General features: G+C 41.5%; 1 protein-coding gene across 1 annotated transcript in view; it reads left to right on the top strand.

Annotated features, from left to right (window-relative positions):
• Window positions 1–19313, top strand: part of TRHDE (thyrotropin releasing hormone degrading enzyme) — a 670942-nt gene that overhangs the window by 352892 nt on the left and 298737 nt on the right. The window contains exon 5 of the mRNA XM_056574110.1: window positions 11871–11984. Within this exon, the coding sequence (XP_056430085.1) occupies window positions 11871–11984 (114 nt within the window). The remainder of the gene's footprint in view (window positions 1–11870; window positions 11985–19313) is intronic.

Below are 19313 nucleotides of genomic sequence, written 5' to 3'. Positions count from 1 at the left end.
AGGTTAAGGAAATGTGCATGTGACTGCCTGATAAGAGTTCAAAGAATTGTTGAAATTGCTTTTTGTTTTATAATACTCTGAAAAGCTTTTTAGTACAAGCAATCTTTCTTTTTTAAACTACTAGAGGACTGCTGAATCACTTACCTCTCCTATTGAAAAGCCCATTTAAGTCATCATTAATGCAAAATGGAAATGAGGTAAAAAGCCTAGAGAAACACATTTCTGAGACAAATAACCAATTACCAGAATTATTATTTTTAAAGGTTTATACTATTAGAAAGTATAGACACTATAAAGTGGGTTCCTCCTCTATGGCCCAAACTCAATGGACCACTGTGTTATGGACAATTAGTTAAAACAGTATTGATTTATAGGTTACCAACTTTCATTTTTACCAATTATGGTTTCATCATAGGATGTTCCGATATGAAAATGTATATCCTATCCACAGGAAAGTGACAACTAGCTGTTTGATAGCACTCTTTGCAAGAACAAATGTTCCATTCACTCTCTATGGGACTTCTGAACATTGTCAAGAGCTAAATGCTGCTATCTATGCATAGCAGATAATTTTTAATCTTGGAATAACCCCTTTCATGACCTTGAGTAATCTGAGATTTAGAACATACCTCTTATCCAACCATCTGGTGTCAAAATTGAGGCGCTGGATGATTGTGAACGGTCCCATTCAAATTAATGGGATCAGTTCTAGCATAATTTTCCTTCCGGTGTGCTTCGGAGGGAAATTGTGCCGGACAACTGATAGATGTGAACCCAGCCGTACAAAGTTATTGCAATCTGGAGTCGCTTTTGTCTGTCCATGAGACTTACAACAAACCCGTCTCAAGATTTCGCAACAGATCATGGAATCGGAGTAGGCTGCAAAATGTAAGTTCATATCCTGACACCGGGACAGTTTAACTATCACATCAAATACACTTTTATCTTTGCTCCCGAAATGTGCAACTATTCAAAATACACATGCTACAATTCAGAGCCTAATCAAATTCAATCAATTCAATCAGATTAAACACATATTGGACATGTAAACAAATGATAGGCCTTATGGACATAACTCACAACTCTTGATGGAGGTTTTTTCAATCCTTTTTATTTCGAAATGGCTTCTTTAAAAATCCCAATACTTTAAGGACATGCACACTTAAGGGGTTCCACTTCTGAAACATTTTGTCAAGGCTATATAGAGTAAAGGATGCATGACTTTAGCTTGTATGCAATAGTATGTTTGCTCTTAAAGGATTGGAATTGATAAAGGAACCTTGTTTTGACAATACAAAGAATTGAAGAAATGGCCATCAAGAGTGGTGACTTATGCCTACATTGCGTTTTTTACCTGTTGCAATAAGGGTGTGCCTAATGTCTGCTTACCTGCCTTATATGTGTTTAAGCTTAAAGGGGTACTCCAGAGGAAAAACATATTTTTAAATTAACTGGTGCCAGAAACCTATAGGATTTGGAAATAACTTTAAACATCTTAAGCCTTCCAGTACTAATCAGCTGTTCTGGAGGAAGTTGTGTAGTTCCTTCCAGTCTGACCATAGTGCTCTCTGCTGACACCTCTGTCCGTGTCAGCAACTGTCCAGAGCATCAGAAAATCTGCATAGAAAACCTCTTTTTACCACATGGTTCATGGAATAGCTCTCTCTCTCTCTCTCTCTCTCTCTCTCTCTCTCTCTCTCTCTCTCTCTCTCTCTCTCTCTCTTTCTCTCTCTCTCTCTCACTCTCTCTCTCTATCTCTCTCTTTCTCTCTCTCTCTCTCTCTCTCTCTCACTCTCTCTCACTCTCTCTCTCTCTCTCTCTATCTCTCTCTCTCTCTCTCTCTCTCTATATATATATATATATATATATATAATTTTTTTTACATATAAATTATTTTGTCAATATCATTTTGACGAAATGCCTGTAAAATAAATACTAGTATCTGTTCTTAAAGGGGTACTCCGGTGAAATTTTTTTTTTTTAAATCAACTGGTGCCAGAAAGTTAAACAGATTTGTAAATTACTTCTATTAAAAAATCTTAATCCTTCCTGTACTTATTAGCTGCTGAATACTACAGTGGAAATTATTTTCCGTTTGAAACACAGAGCTGTCTGCTAACATCATGAGCACAGTGCTCTCTGCTGTCATCTCTGTCCATTTTAGGAACTGCCAGAGTAAAAGGAAATCCCCATAGCAAACATATGCTGTTGTGGACGGTTCCTAAAATGGACAGAGATGTCGGCAGAGAGCACTGTGCTCATGATGTCAGCAGAGAGCTCTTTGTTTCAAAAAGAAAATAATTTCCGCTGTAGTATTCAGCAGCTAATAAGTACAGGAAGGATTAAGCATTTTTAATAGAATTAATTTACAAATCTGTTTAACTTTCTGGCACCAGTTGATTAAAAAAAAAAAAGTTTTTCACCAGAGTACCCCTTTAAAGCACTGATCATTTTATACATTAGCACATTTCTTCTTGGAAGTTCTGAGGCTTTTAAAGGTGTGAATACTTTAAACAATCTTTAAAAAGGGTAGAGAAAAGTTAATGACCATGTCTTCTTATAGTTAAACCAAAGCTAAAATAAAATTTTAATGGGACTATGCTTCTGTAATGTCATTCATTGAATCGTGCAGGAGGTCACTGAAAAGGATTGTACAACAGTTGCCCAATTTTGTGATTCATAGATTATGTCTATTAACCTTCTATTCTGCCATACTGTTTCACTGACATTCAAATATAATTTTATTGAATGTTTAACTAATTTGAAGATGGGTTGACATGTTCTCGACTGTAACAAAACCTATGTCTCAAGTTATAGTTATATAGTTATAGTTACAGAAAGGAAATAGCTACCTTTAACCCTGTGTCATTAAATATCTTAAAAAGAGTACTGTGCATTACTCAGCTTATTGAATTTTGTAAGATCAATTGTTAAATAAATTAGGAAAATTGGCTTAGTTAGATGTACCTGGATTGCATGCGGCGAGCATATATATGAATGAGTATGTATTCACAGTAAATTACTCACAACCATAACGATCAGGTCTTCTTACAGATTTCTTATTTATTTGCATGATTTCTTTCTGGTCACATAAGATTTTTCTTTTCAATCATATTCGAGATTACATGGGATATGATGGTTTACATCCCAAACAGGTAAGATGGCAAATACCTAAGCTCCAGCCTGCTGCGCTACGTTGCGGCGAACAACTCATTAATCATGCGCACAGGTGTGGAGCTCGACCTGGGTTAAATATGCTGGTAAATCACATGTGTTTAACCCTTTCTGCGCTGGTTCCATTTAAACATTACATAAACAACACCAACTGTTAGGATTCGGCTAGCTGGATGTGGATCCTCTGTGTCAGCGAGGGATTGGCGTGGACCGTGTCGGTGGACCGGTCTTAGGGTTGCTACTGGTTTTCACCAGAGCCCGCCGCAAAGCGGGATGGTCTTGCTGCGGCGGTAGCAACCAGGTCGTATCCACAGGCAACGGCTCAATCTCGCTGACTGCTGAGAAGGCGTGGGACAGAAGGACTAGGCAGAGGCAAGGTCAGACGTAGCAGAAGGTCGGGGCAGGCGGCAAAGTTCGTAGTCAAAGAGGATAGCAGGAGATCTGGAACACAGGCTTTGGACAACACTAAACGCTTTCTCTGGCACAAGGCAACAAGATCCGGCAAGGAAGTGCAGGGGAAGTGAGGTAATATACACAGGGAGCAGGTGGAAGCTAATTAGACTGATTGGGCCAGGCACCAATCACTGGTGCACTGGCCATTTAAATCTTAGAGCGCTGGCGCGCGCGCCCTAGAGAGCAGAGCCGCGCGCGCCAGAACATGACAGCCGGGGACCGGGACGGATAAGTGGCTTGGGATGCGATTCGCGAGCGGGCACGTCCCACTATGCGAATCGCATCCCAATCGCGAATGTCAGTGCAGTGCTCCCGGTCAGCGGGTCTGACCGGGGCGCTGCAGAAGGGAGAACACCGCGAGCGCTCCGGGGAGGAGCAGGGACCCGGAGCACTCGGCGTAACAGTACCCCCCCCTTAGGTCTCCCCCTCTCTTTGTCTCCTTGTCCCTTTAACTGAGAAGAGAACATAGGGGGCATCTCTTGAGTTTCCTTCCGGAACAAAAAACAGTCCTGGGTAGCTACATCAGCGGCCGGTAATCCGGAAGAAGTGGGAATGGGGAGGGGGGGCAGAGGGTGAAGCTTGTCACGGGGCAGAGTGTCACCAGGACGGGGGCTATGAGGAGGCACTGCACAGTCCTGATAGGCCTTGGGGAGACCAGGCACAGGAGGAGACACTGAGGCCCGACAGACAGGACTGGGAGCAGACGTGAGGCATTTCTTGCGGCAAGCAGGACCCCAATTCTTGATCTCCCCGGTGGTCCAGTCAAGGGTGGGAGAATGATGCTGGAACCATGGCAGACCGAGGAGGACTTCAGAGGTGCAGTTGGGAAGGACGAAAAATTAAATTTTCTCGTGATGCAGTCCAATGCTCATAAGCAAGGGCTCTGTGCGGTAGCGCACAGTGCAGTCCAACTTCACTCCGTTGACCGAAGAAATATAGAGCGGCTTGACGAGACGGGTCACGGGGATGCAGAACCTATTCACCAAAGAGGCCAGAATAAAATTTCCAGAAGCACCAGAGTCCAAGCAGGCCACGGCTGAGAAGGAGGAGTTGGCAGAAGGAGAAATCCGCACGGGCACAGTGAGACGTGGAGAAGCAGACTTTGTACCAAGAGACGCCACACCCACGTGAGCTGGATGCGTGCGTGCATTTCCCAGACGTGGAGGACGAATAGGGCAATCCACCAAGAAATGTTCGGTACTGGCGCAGTACAGACATAAATTTTTATCCCTACGGCGAGTCCTCTCTTCATAGGTCAGGTGAGACCGATCCACTTGCATAGCCTCCTCGGCAGGAGGCACAGGGGTAGATTGCAAAGGATACTGTGAGAGAGGGGCCCAGAGATCAAGGTCTTTTTCCTGGTGGAGCTCCTGGTGTCTTTCAGAAAAACGCATGTCAATGCGGGTGGCCAAATGGATAAGTTCTTGCAGGTTGGCAGGAATCTCTCGTGCGGCCAGCACATCCTTGATGTTACTGGATAGGCCTTTTTTAAAGGTCGCGCAGAGAGCCTCGTTATTCCAAGATAATTTGGAGGCGAGAGTACGAAATTGGATGGCGTACTCGCCTACTGAAGAATTACCCTGGACCAGGTTCAGCAGGGCAGTCTCGGCAGAAGAAGCTCGGGCTGGTTCCTCAAAGACACTACGGACTTCAGCGAAGAAGGACTGGACTGTGGCTGTGGCAGGATCATTGCGGTCCCAGAGCGGTGTGGCCCAAGACAAGGCCTTTCCAGACAGAAGACTCACTACGAACGCCACCTTAGATCGTTCTGTAGGAAATTGGTCCGACAACATCTCCATATGTAGGGAACATTGAGACAAGAAGCCACGGCAGAGTCTAGAGTCCCCATCAAATTTGTCCGGCAGGGACAAGTGGAGGCTAGGAGCGGCCACTCGCTGTGGAGGAGGTGCAGGAGCTGGCGGAGGAGATGGTTGCTGCTGTAGCAGTGGCAGAAGTTGCTGTAACGTGGCGGTCAACTGCGACAGCTGCTGTTCTTGTTGGGCAATTTGCTGCGATTGCTGGGCGACCACCGTGGATAGGTCAGCGAGACTTGGCAGCGGCACCTCAGCGGGATCCATGGCCGGATCTACTGTTAGGATTCGGCTAGCTGGATGTTGATCCTCTGTGTCAGCGAGGGATTGGCGTGGACCATGTCGGTGGACCGGTTCTAGGGTTGCTACTGGTTTTCACCAGAGCCCGCCGCAAAGCGGGATGGTCTTGCTGCGGTGGTAGCAACCAGGTCGTATCCACCGGCAACGGCTCAACCTCGCTGACTGCTGAGAAGGCGTGGGACAGAAGGACTAGGCAGAGGCAAGATCAGACGTAGCAGAAGGTCAGGGCAGGCGGTAAGGTTCGTAGTCAAAGAGGATAGCAGGAGATCTGGAACACAGGCTTTGGACAACACTAAACGCTTTCTCTGGCACAAGGCAACAAGATCTGGCAAGGAAGTGCAGGGGAAGTGAGGTAATATACACAGGGAGCAGGTAGAAGCTAATTAGACTGATTGGGTCAGGCACCAATCACTGGTGCACTGGCCCTTTAAATCTTAGAGCGCTGGCGCGCGCGCCCTAGAGAGCGGAGCCGTGCGCGCCAGAACATGACAGCCGGGGACCGGGACGGGTAAGTGGCTTGGGATGCGATTCGCGAGCGGGCGCGTCCCGCTATGCGAATCGCATCCCCATCGCGAATGTCAGTGCAGCGCTCCCGGTCAGCGGGTCTGACAGGGGCGCTGCAGAAGGGAGAACGTCGCGAGGAGCAGGGACCCGGAGCGGGGAGGAGCAGGGACCCGGAGCGTTCGGCGTAACACCAACTATTTTATATAACCACAGCTTCTTATAAAAATGCCTTATAACTGGACACTTCATTCATTCCTTTAGGTTTGATTGTTTATAACTCCATTGTCCAATATGCCTCACGCCTCAATAATGCTTTTTTGTTCTCTTCTTTTATTTTTTACACTTCTTCAACTACTTGCCATCTGAGATCTGTTACTGTGTTACTGATGTGCTACACTGGTTTCTCCGTAATGCGTTTTATTCCTTCTTGCTCGCAGTGTGAATACCTTCTTATCATAGATTTATGCTCACCGAGTCTTACTTTGTGTGGAAGTTTCGCCCACATAGGCTATGCCGCGAGGGCACTTTAGTAGGTAAATGACATTGGAACTAAGGCAGGAATAGAAACCCTTGTTTTTTTATTTTAGTACCTTTTGTTGGATGGTAAATGCAATCACTTCTTATGATGCTATAGCATTGGGAACATGATAGACACGCATATGTAACATTCTTTTTTTTTACTAGAAAATCTTGTTTTGAATTTTTTTTTAGGTTTTACATTACTTCTTACCAATCTATCTCCAATAGTTTTACCTTTTTTTTAAAGAAAACATTGGTGGATCTTTAAATAGTTTACCATATTTAGCAACTGCTCTAAAGACTTTCCAATATTTTTCAATAGCATGTTGTATTATTTTGGACTGTTTGTCGTATCTTCCTGTATACATTATTCTATCTGTTTTTCATATTTTTCTCTCTGTGTTTTTCCAATTTCTTCTGCTATTTTTTTAACTTCTTTTCTATAGCCTTTGTCTACGAATTTTTCTATTAACTTTCTTTTATTTTTATTGTACTCTTCATCGTTGCTAGATATTCTTCTTGCTCTTATGAATTGGCTTTTAGAGAGTCCTTCCCTTATGAATCTGTTAGGGAGAAAAAATGGCGAGACCGGTATGGGCGCCTGGTGTATTACCCTTGGTAACAGGAGCTAAGAGTGGTCCAGAACTTTTACAGGAACCATAAAGATGGCCGCTCACCTTAGAGAAGAAGTAACAGGCATATAACCCAGTGATAATTGGGTACTAAAGGTGTGGAGTTGCTGCCAGGCCTTCTGGGTAACAGGAAACAGTGGCACTGTCCTGAAAAGACTGCAGAGAAACTTTGAAAAATACCCTTTGTAGATGGCACTACGGCTCCAACCCTCGGTCATCTGCAGATGTTGTGTCTCCTTTTGGTGCACTGCTGCTTCTTTCTTCTGCCTGCTATTGAGACAAGAGGTCAGTGCAGAACCTGCCTGCTCAGCCACCTGGTAGGTTTTAGCTGCAGTCCTGTTTGTGGCTGTTTTCTCCTCTGTCTCTCCAGCAATCAGCACAGTGTTGATTGCTGGAGAGACAGAGGAGAAAACAGCCACAAACAGGACTGCAGCTAAAACCTACCAGGTGCCTGAGCAGGCAGGTTCTGCACTGACCTCTTGTCTCAATAGCAGGCAGAAGAAAGGAGCAGCAGTGCACCAAAAGGAGACACAACATCTGCAGATGACCAAGGGTTGGAGCCTCAGCGCCATCTACAAAGGGTATTTTTCAAAGTTTCTCTGCGTTCCCTTATGAATTGGCTTTTAGGAGTCCTAGCATACTATTTCCATCCATCGGTTTATTGTATAGAGTGGTAGTAATACCTATACTTTTTTAATGAATTTCAACATCTAGAAAATGTATGACTTCTGCATTATATGCATTATAAGTGAATTGGATAGTCTCATGACATTGATAAAAAAAAATTCCACAAATGTTAATAAAGATTTTTCATCCCCTTCCCATAGCATGAAGACATCTCCAGGCCACACTTACCAAAAACATGCAATTCTTCATTATTTTCCATAAAGGCACTGGCCAGACCAGGGGCTACTGACGAGCCCATAGAAACTCCTCCTATTTGGAGAAAAACGAAAATAATTTTCGTTTTTTCGTTGAAACGAAAATTATTTGGTGGACTATGTTAAACAACTAGACAATCTAGTTAAAGGGGTACTCCAGTGAAAACTTTTTTTCTTTTAAATCAACTGGTGGCAGAAAGTTAAACATATTTGTAAATTACTTCTATTAAAAAATCTTAATCCTTCCAGTACTTATTAGCTGCTGAATGCTACAGAGGAAATTCCTTTCTTTTTGGAACACTGATGACATCACGAACACAGTGCTCTCTGCTGACATCTCTGTCCATTTTAGCAACCATGCATAGCAGCAGGTGCATAGCAGATGTATGCTAAGGGCAGCATGGTGGTTCAGTGGTTAGCACTGCTAAATAATGTTTATATGGATAAAAGTGGCACAGATTCTTCATTAGATGAGAGAGTGGACGACCGAGATAATCGGTGAACGAAGAGAGTGGAAAATGTAGGCCAGCATTTTTTAGGAAAACCAAAAAAGACAACAACACCAGAATCCACGGAAAATTCTCAATCACAGTTGGAAAAAGAAGATGAGATAGGAAGGAAGAAAGAGGAAGACCAGCAAAAACAAAAACATAGTAGAAAATATTTCCCACAGTGAATTATCGGATGTGGAACTCAGAGTCTTGAATAGGGGACTGGGATTTGTACTGATATATGAGAATTCTAATTTCAATACTAAAATTGATTTCTATAGGTTCTGTAGAAATATTAGTATGAAAATGTCTTTATCTGACAGTGGTTTGTTGGATTGTAGAGCAAAGGGTACTGAAGAAAACTTAATCATTGATCCAGAAGTAAAAACAGCTTCATTAGAAGCATTTACTCAATTTGTGTTAAATGACATAGAATAGATATGGGATCAGGGATTCGATCTGCAATCGATCTGCAATCGCAATGGCATTGTAGTGATGAATCGGGAGTATTATTTGGAAGAAGCTTTGTTGCAATTATCAGATTCTAAAACATATGTGAAGCTTAAAGGAGATCCAACATGAACATTTAAATGTGAAATTGATCATTTCATTAGGGAAAGTGTTACGGAAGGTATTATTTCTGAAAAATTTGCAAAAACATTAATAAATGATAATCCCAGAGTACCGGTATTTTACACCTTAACCGAAAATCTACAAAAATCGAGAGAGACCATCGGGACGACCGTTCGGATCAGGATCGGCGTCCCTCGATTCAGGATCAGCCTCTCTCGATTCTTGTGAATAGTTATCTACAACCAGAAATCAAAAAATTAGGTTGATGTTTACTTGATATTAATCATTTTTTGGATAAATTAGAAGAATGTAAGTTTGAAAATGTTACTTTTCTTTGCACATTAGATGTGCAAAGCTTGTACACAAACATTCCCCAAAGTGAGGGCATGCAATGTGTGCAAAAACCTTTGGCAAGGAGTATTTGAAAACTTTTTTCTCCATATAGGAGGAGTTTCTATGGGCTCGTCAGTAGCCCCCAGTCTGGCTAATGCCTTTATGGCAAATTATGAAGAATTGCATGTTTTTGGTTTAGTGGGAATCCTACCTTTATTTTTGGCCGGATGTAGGGTAGTTCTGTTTAGACCTCTTTACTGTCGACCACTTATTTTTTTTTTGGCTTGTCCTCCATGTTGCGCTCGTGACGTGTTTTTCCTGGTTTGTGACATGCATTGTGCCATCCCACCATGTGATTAATTTTGCTCTGCCCCTTCTTGAATATTCATTTGTTATTACGCTTATCTCCTCCTTTCTTTTGCCCGTCACTACCTTCTCATCCAATCAGGTAGTTGCTGTGACGCAGGCGCGCGTCTGCATCTCAGTGTCTTTTCTTCCTGTGTATTTAGGTTGGCCTGAGTGTTCTCGCCACGATACTGCAGATGCGATTGGTTTAATTTACGCATGTGCACACCATGTTCCTCGGCTTCATGGCAGTACATTACTGCCAGTAGGTGCGCACACAATAGCAGGAGTATGACACAACCTTAACGATCCCTGATTGGCCAACGCCTCACAGACTTCAGTGCTAGCAGGTTAGACTGCAATTAACCTGTTGAATGCCAGAGCCAGAGGGAAAAAAGGGAGGCGTTGCTAAGGATATTAAAATATGCAAAGGGGGCAAGGTTACACAAATGAGGAAGGGTGTATAGGGGACGGAGAAAGAGAAACAGAGGGCAGAAAACAAGCAAAGGGGCAGATTTTACAAAGACACCACGACCGCAAAGACTACTGAAAGCACAAACGAGCATAACACAATTGGGAAGCTACACAGCAGTGTGTACAGCCCAGGTCACAACAGAAGGATAAGGTAAGCTACAATATAGAAACACACTTGGGGCACAAAAAACACTGGCCCAGCGTAGTACCCCTTTAAGAGCAGATACTAAATATGGTAAACTATTTAAAGATCCACCACTGTTTGCTTTTAAAAAAGGTAAAACAATTGGAGATAAATTGATAAGAAGCGATGTAAGACCTAAAAAAAATTAAACAAAAAAGAACGGGACATGTCTGTGTCTATCATGTTCCCAATGCCATAGTATCATAAGAAGCGATTGTATTTACCATACCACAAAAGGTACTAAAATAAAAAACAAGGGTTTCTATTCGTGCCTAAGTTCCAATGTGATTTACCTCCTAAAGTGCCCTCCCGGCATAGCCTATGTGGGCCAAACTTCCAAACAAATCAAAGTAAGACTCGGTGAGCATAAATCTATGATAAGAAGAAGGTATTCAAACTTGGAGCAAGCAAGAAAGAATGAAAGAAACGCATTACGGAGAAACCAGTTTAGCACGTCATTTTAAACAATTTGGACACACAGTAACAGATCTCAGATGGCAAGTAGTTGAAGAAGTAGAAAAAATTAAAAATAAAGAAGAAAACAAAAAAGCATTATTGAGGCGTGAGGCATATTGGATAATGGAGTTAGAAACGATTGAACCTAAAGGAATGAATGAAGTATGCAGTTATAAGGCATTTTTATAAATAGCTGGGGTTATATAAAATAGTTGGTGTTATTTCTGTAATTTTTAAATGGAACCAGTGCAGAAAGGGTTAATCACATGTGATTTACCAGCATATTTAACCCAGGTCGAGCTCCACACCTGTGAGCATGATTAATGGGTTGTTCGCCGCAACGTAGCGCAGCAGGCTGGACCTGAGGTATTTGCCATCTTACCTTTTTGGGATGTAAACCATCGTACCCCATGTAATCTCAAATATGATTGAAAATAAAAATCTTATGTGACCGGAAAGAAATCATGCAAATAAATTAGAAATCTGCCAGAAGACCTGTTCGTTATGGTAGTGAGTAATTTACTGTAAATACATGTTCATTCATATATATACATGCTCGCCGCATGCAATCCAGGTACATCTAACTAAGATTGTATGGATGGTGAACGATCACACCATTTACCTGTGATGAACTTGTATGCCTAACAACAGAGTAACCTATTGTTATTGAAGAAATTAGGAAAATTGGTAATTGCAGATGAGTCATTACTCTACTCACAATGATTATGTTTGTCTTACAGTGGTTTGGAGATCTAGTAACTCCCGTTTGGTGGGAAGATGTGTGGCTAAAGGAAGGCCTGGCTCATTATTTTGAGTTTGTGGGAACAGACTACCTCTATCCTGGCTGGAACATGGTAAGACACAAAAATTAGTAAAAAAAATTGTTTTCCTCACCTAACCCATTTACAGTGTCATGTTCTGGTGTCCTGTCTTCGTCTCCTTCCTGTGATTGTGTCTAGTTGGAATGCAGCCAGATGCTTCTTCTATCTTTCATATTCCCCTGCTTCCCAAGGCCTAAAACCATACCTGTCTGGTTTTGCCCATAGCAACCAATCACAACTGGCTTTCTTGTTAAGATATAAAACCTAAGCTATGATTGGTTGTTAAGGGCAACATCAGACAGTGTTGATTTCAGGCAGATTGATAAATGTGGACCATTACGTTCTCTCTAAACCTTTGGATACAATGCTTGGTATTAGTAATGCCACTCCTGGTCCTTATTCTGGCTGGTTCCTGACATGACTTTTATCGTTTATGCCTTCTTTCTGCTGGATTCCTTTTACAACAAAGTCCAAATTTCCACCTTCTCAAAGGTTAAAGGGGTATTCCAGGCAAAACCTTATATATATATATATATATATATATATATATATATATATATATATCAGCTGGCTCTGGAAAATTAAACAGATTTGTAAATTACTTCTATTAAAAAATCTTAATCCTTCCAATAGTTATTAGCTTCTGAAGTTTTCTGTCTAACTGCTCAATGATGATGTCACGTCCCGGGAGCTGTACATGATGGGAGAATATCCCCATAGGAACTGCACAGCTCCCGGGACGTGAGTCATCAGAGAGCAGTTAGACAGAAAACAACAACTCGACTTCAGAAGCTAATAACTATTGGAAGGATTAAGATTTTTTAATAGAAGTAATTTACAAATCTGTTTAACTTTCCGGAGCCAGTTGATATATATAAAAAAAAAGGTTTTGGCCTGGAATACCCCTTTAAAGCATACAAATCAAGGGATTCCTTCGACTTCTTACAGCAGTCTAGCCTGTATCAAAAAATACAGTACAAAAAATACAATGACTGTAACAAAATGACTAGTCCATGAACACTAAAGGAAGAGGGAGGGGGGACTTCTACCTTTCTTCCCATTGATGTCCATAAACTGGCATAACAAGCTTTCCTTTGGCCATGCACCAGGGACCCTTTGCTTTGGATTCTATCTTTCATTTTTCTGCTCCTCCATGGTATGATGGTACAAGCACACTGAACAGTTTCAGCAGTGCCACCATGAGTTTCAGATTATGCCAATTTGGCTTATATAATCTTATTTTGGTCTTGAGAAGCCCTACTGTGGGAGCAGGACAACCTGATAGGTCATCCCAATTACCTTCCTGGCAACATTTTGGATGTCCTTAATCCTTTTACATAGGGTTGCCACCCAGCCAATATTTCACCGGTACTGCCGGTATTTTCAACATCCTGCCGCTGACTTTGTATTCAAAATACCGGACATGCAATGGCTGGTATTTCTCAGGACAGGGATGGGCCAGATTAATATAGGCACTCCTGAAGCTCCTGCTCCAGGCCCCATGTGCCCAGTCTAACAAAGAGGCCACCAGTTTACCCCTTATGCTGCTGTTGTGTCCTGCACCGCTCCCTGCCAAAGAGGAGCAGAGCAGCTGCAGAGTGAGAGAGAGTTTTCTTTACTTCAGCGCAGACTGACAGGCAAGATCAGAAGGAGTTTAACTTTCTCTGTCTCTATGGACATGGATAGAACTCTGCTGCTCCTTCTTTAAATCATGGCCCTTTAAGAAAAAATACTTTCTATGCAGACGTCTGCTCTCCTGTGTACACTGCCTGGAGGTCACCTGGGGGTAACACTGCAGACGGCACTGAATACATCCATCTCCTGTCAGTTAATACCTTATCATAGCCCTGCATGTGAAGAAAGGGAGGTGTATTTGTATATATGTGTCTTTTACAATCAAGGTGCTTTCAATAGTTGCAAAACTACAACTCCCAGCAAGCCCAGAGAGTCAACAGCTGGAGGCACCCTGATTGGGAAACACTGATATATTCACCACACATGTGAGAAATAGATGAAGTACCCTGTTGGGCACCCCAGGAGTGGATAGGGAAAAGGGACAAAGACATTAAAGTTGCCCACCACCTTTAACCCTACACAGGAGGGGGATATGTATATGTATTAAGTGCTGCGGTATCTGTAGGCGCTATATAAATAAATAAATAAATCAACCCCATAAGGAAATCTGTATTTTTTTTGCACTTTCATTCTTCCTCCTTCAATTTTCCCCCTACAGACCTTTATGAGGGCTTGTTTTTTTGCACCAACAATTTTACTTTGTAATTACGTCAATCATCTCTCCACAAAATCTACAGTTCAACAAAAAAAAAAATTTTGTGGGACAAAAAGCCATTTTGCTAATTTTGAGGGCTTCTGTTTCTACACATTGCACTTTCCAGTAAAATGACACCTTATCTTTATTCTGTAGGTCCATACAATTACAGTGATGCCCAATTTATATAGGTGTTATTTAATTTTACTACTTGAAAAAAAAAAATTTGTACAAAAATCAGTATGCTTAACCCCTTAAGGACCCGGGGTTTTTCGGTTTTTGCATTTTCATTTTTTCCTCCTTACATTTAAAAAATCATAACTCTTTCAATCTTTCACCTAAAAATCCATATGATGGCTTATTTTTTGCGCCACCAATTCTACTTTGTAATGACATCAGTCATTTTATCCCAAAATCTACAGTGAAATGGGAAAAAAAAATCAATGTGAGACAAAATGTAAAAAAATAAATGCCATTTTGTAACTTTTGGGGGCTTCCGTTTCTGCACAGTACATTTTTCGGTTAAAATGACACCTTCTTTTTATTCTGTAGGTCCAAACGGTTAAAATGATACCCTACTTATGTAGGTTTGATTTTGTCGTACTTCTGGAAAAAATCTAAACTACATGCAGGAAAATGTATACATGTAGGAAAATGTATACGTTTAAAATTCTGACCCCTATAACTTTTTTATTTTTCCGCGTATGGGGCGGTATGAGGGATCATTTTTTGCGCCGTGATCTGAAGTTTTTAGCGGTACCATTTTTGCATTGATAGGACTTATTGATATAAAAAGTGACCAAAAATGCACTATTTTGCCATTGACCGTGCGGTTTAATTAATCGCACGCGGCGATACCACATATGTTTATTTTTATATTTATTTACACAGTTTTTTTTTAATGGGAAAAGGGGGGTGATTCAAACTTTTATTAGGGAAGGGGTTAAATGATCTTTATTCACTTTTTTTTCACTTATTTTTTTTTTTGCAGTGTTATAGCTCCCATAGGGACCTATAACACTGCACACACTGATCTTTCACATTGATCATTGGTTTCTCATAAGATACCAGTGATCGATGATTCTGCTGCTTGACTGCTCATGCCTGGATCTCAGGCACTGAGCAGTCATTCGGCGATCGGACAGCGAGGAGGCAGGTAGGGACCCTCCAGCTGTCCTGTAAGCTGTTCGGGATGCCGCAATTTCACCGCGGCTATCCCGAACAGTTCCCTGAGCTAACCGGCATGGTTTCACTTTCATTTTAGATGCGGCATTCAACTTTGAACGCCGCATCTAAAGGGTTAATAGCACGCGGCAGCACGGGTACCCGCCCATTGTTAGAGGTACGCCCTGGGTCCTTAACAGGTTAAGATAGTTCTTTTCTGACCCCTATAACTTAAATTTTTCCATATACGGGGATGTGTGGAGGTAATTTTTTAGTGAAAGGCTGTCCCAACATGCTGGTATTTGTAGCTTTGCAACAGAGGAAAAGACTAGTATACACTATATACAGCCTGCAGCCTACCTGCTCCCTCCGTATGTGTTCTTTTACAGGCAGGACAAAGAAACACAAAAATGGTACCATATTGCCTTATTTAAGCGTGATTTAGGTGTGAAATTGCCCTGCATATGTATTATATCTCTTACATCACTTCCAGTGATTTCATGCATATGCAATTAATTATGCAAATTAGCATGGCCGGTATTTTTTTGCCAGAAAGGTGGCAACCCTACTTCTACACCTGACACAAAGAGAGTCCTTAATTGTGCGGTATGGCCTTAGATTCTTTACTCTGTCGTCAGAGTTGGGAGCCTCAGCGCCATTCATAGTGTAGTGACTGTGCTGGGTAACTGCATCTCAGTTTTCATTTATTAAAAATCCCCCCTAAATTTAAGCTCCCTGGGAGGAATGGTATTGTGAGCTGCTGTCTGTGATTCAACTGCTCTAAGTCCCTCAGCATCAGGGGACGGACTTCATTTTCTTTTCTTTGTAAAAATAGTAAATAGAAAGTTGATATTTGTAAATCAATACAAAACAGGTTTATAAATTATTTATCTTATTCAGTACAATTTTAGGACACCTTATAACTTTCAGGTTTTTATGATGGAAAACAGCAAATTGTTCTCGATGATAGGAAAAAATAAATACAGATGCATTGCCTTTCTTGCCTCCTTATGCTATTATATATTTATACAGTATATTTTTCTGTATCTCTTATCTGTCGCCCTTTCTTTTCAATACAGCAAATTATTCTACTTTTATGCGTTGCTGAACTGCTCACTTATAAAGTGAAGTGTTTCATTATATCCTGCATCATCACACATAAAAAAGTCAAATGTTCCTTTTTCATGTTCATTAAAAAATGAATTGGTTTTACCTGTCTGAGAAATGTCAGCCTTTTCTGGCAAAGACCTCAACAATGACAGGAGAAAATTAAAACGCGATGAGTTTTGTACGGGAGATCTCTTTGCCTTAATGGCACAAGAACGTTTCCAGGTCTTCAGCATCATTAGTCTAAAATGACAAACACCAGCTGTTTGCACGTTTCTCTTCCTCTCCAGAGGAAACATCATGAATAACATAATCGGGAAGAGATAATACACATTTATTTTGATCAAAGTTAACATTGCCATAAGACTCACAGACAAAGTGCCCTTAACTTCTCTTATTATGGCGCTTATTGAGCAATATGATTTTACTGATCGACATGCGGATTGCTGGTTTAGCTTCTGTATTCTATACACAGGTTATAACAGGCTTACCACCTCATCTTTCCATCAGAACTGCTGTTTTTTAAAAATGATTCCCTTTTATTGGTTAGTTTTTAACGCTTTAAAACCTCTGAATATAGATTTATCTCATAGCTGGTTGACTGCTCACTCTGGTTTGACTGTGTCGGTGCCATCCCATGCCAGTGCTGGCCATATTATATAACCTTCACCCAGTTCTTACAGGTGGAATAAGGATGACTCTAATGCTAGCCAATTAACCTCTTACATACCATGCACATTATTCTATGTCACCCCATCAGTCCTCTTTGAGAAGCTGTAACATGGTACTTATGGTTAGATATGGCAGCCAGGAATCTAATAAAGGTCCCCAGTTTTACCATCTTAATATTTCTGTTGGGCTTTGCCAGGCATAATATACTGTTATAGAGAAGTGTTGCAGTGTATATGTACACTGTATGTAGTAGAACTAAACAAATGTAAAAGAAAGTATATTAGAATATTTTTTTTCTTAAATCCAATTTCCTAGTAGGACTAAATAAAATATAAAAAAAGTCTAATAGAATATCAAAAATAATGAGAAAAGAAAACAGAAAGAAAGAAAGAAGATGATTTCCAAATCAGAAATCCATAAAAATAAATAAATAAGAAAAACATAAATGCATATACTGTACTTGGTAAATATGATTTATATTTACACCATGTTATTTAACCAGGAGTGTGAACATCATAAAAACCAGGAAAACACCTACTTATCCCGCAATAAAAATAAGCCCTCATGCAGCTACATCAACAGAAAAAAAGTTACAGCTATCAGAATATGGGCACATAAACACTTACCATATATACTCGAATATTAGCCGTTCCGAATATAAGCCGAGGCCCTTAATTTCACCCCAAAAATCTAGGAAAAGTTATTGACTCGACTATAAGCCTAGGGTGGGAAATACATCATCCCCCCATGTCATCATCCCCCCTGTCATCATCCAGACCCCAGTCATCATCACCCCCCTCCATTATCACCCTCATCATCATCACCCTGTCATTATCACCCTCATCATCATCATCATCACCCTGTAATCATCCCCCTGTCATTATCACCCTGTCATAATGACAGGGTGATAATGACAGGGTGATAATGACAGGGTGATGATGATGAGTGTGATGATCCCCCTCGTCATCATCCCCCTCGTCATCATCCCCCTTCATCATCACTGCCTGTCAATCCCTTCGTCATCATCCAGACCCCCCTTTTTTTTCTACTCACTGGGCCGTCCATCTTCGGCCATCTATGCTGCAGGGACCTTCCGGTAGGAAGGGTTAGTCGTTCCGGGCTGTCCATCTTCACCTGGAGGACCTCTTCTCTGCTCCGGGCTGGCCACGGACTAGTGACATTGCGATGATGACAATGCACAGTGACGTCCATGCGCAGCAGATGTCCGTGACGTCCTTTCACGTGAACGTCCCTGCGCGGTGGCGTCAATGCAACGTCACTAGTTCGGGGCCGGCCCAGAGTGGAGAAGAGGGCCTCCCGGTGAAGATGGACAGCCCAGAACGACTAACCCTCCCCACCGGACAGTCCCTGCAGCATAGATGGCCGAAGATGGACGGCCCCACTGGTATTTCTTTTTTTTTAGGCCCCACTGGTATTTCTTTTTTTTTAGTTAACACAAAAAATCGTGCTGAAAAACTCGGCTTATACTCGAGTATATACGGTACATTGTTTAGAGTGTCTGTTGAGCAAAATAAATCAATTTAGTATCACTGTATTTACATGATCCAACAGAATAAAGTTACATTTATACTGCACAGTAAAAGTTACAAAAGTGAAACCCAAAAAACAAAAACAAAAAAAATGAAATCCCTCAAAATTGTGGAATTGCAGTTTACCCAAATATGGCACCATAAAAACGTATCCTTGCAAAAAATAAAAAGAAAAAAGAAAGAAAAAAAGCTCTCGTGCTCCTACGTCAACAGAGAAATCAAACCGTTATGGCTCTTAGAAGGTGAGATAACGGAATGTAAAAGAATATGATGTTTGAGGGCCAAAATGGGCCTTATCATTAAAGGTTTTATCTGTTGTTTTGCAAAAATTCATATCCTGCTGGGGCTGGGGAAATTTGAAAGAAAGCTATACCTGCTAGGACTGGGAATAAAAAATTTAAGAAAACTATACTTACCTAGCCTCGACCTCCCTTAGCTCCAATTCAGCTCTGTCCAGTCCCCAGTGTTTTTCCTGCTACTGAGATGAGCGCTTAGTGAAGGACCTTCTGGCTCAGCCAATCACTGGCATCAGCAGTGTTCTATCCTGGCTACTAGTATGATCAGCTCAGGAGCAGGGATAGCAATACTGCGGCATTGAGA

The sequence above is a fragment of the Hyla sarda genome, chromosome 4, assembly GCF_029499605.1.
Source record: "Hyla sarda isolate aHylSar1 chromosome 4, aHylSar1.hap1, whole genome shotgun sequence".
Taxonomy (NCBI): Eukaryota; Metazoa; Chordata; class Amphibia; order Anura; family Hylidae; genus Hyla; species Hyla sarda.
The sequence above is the reverse complement of the archived record's forward strand: the minus strand, read 5'-3'. Positions and strand labels throughout refer to the sequence as shown.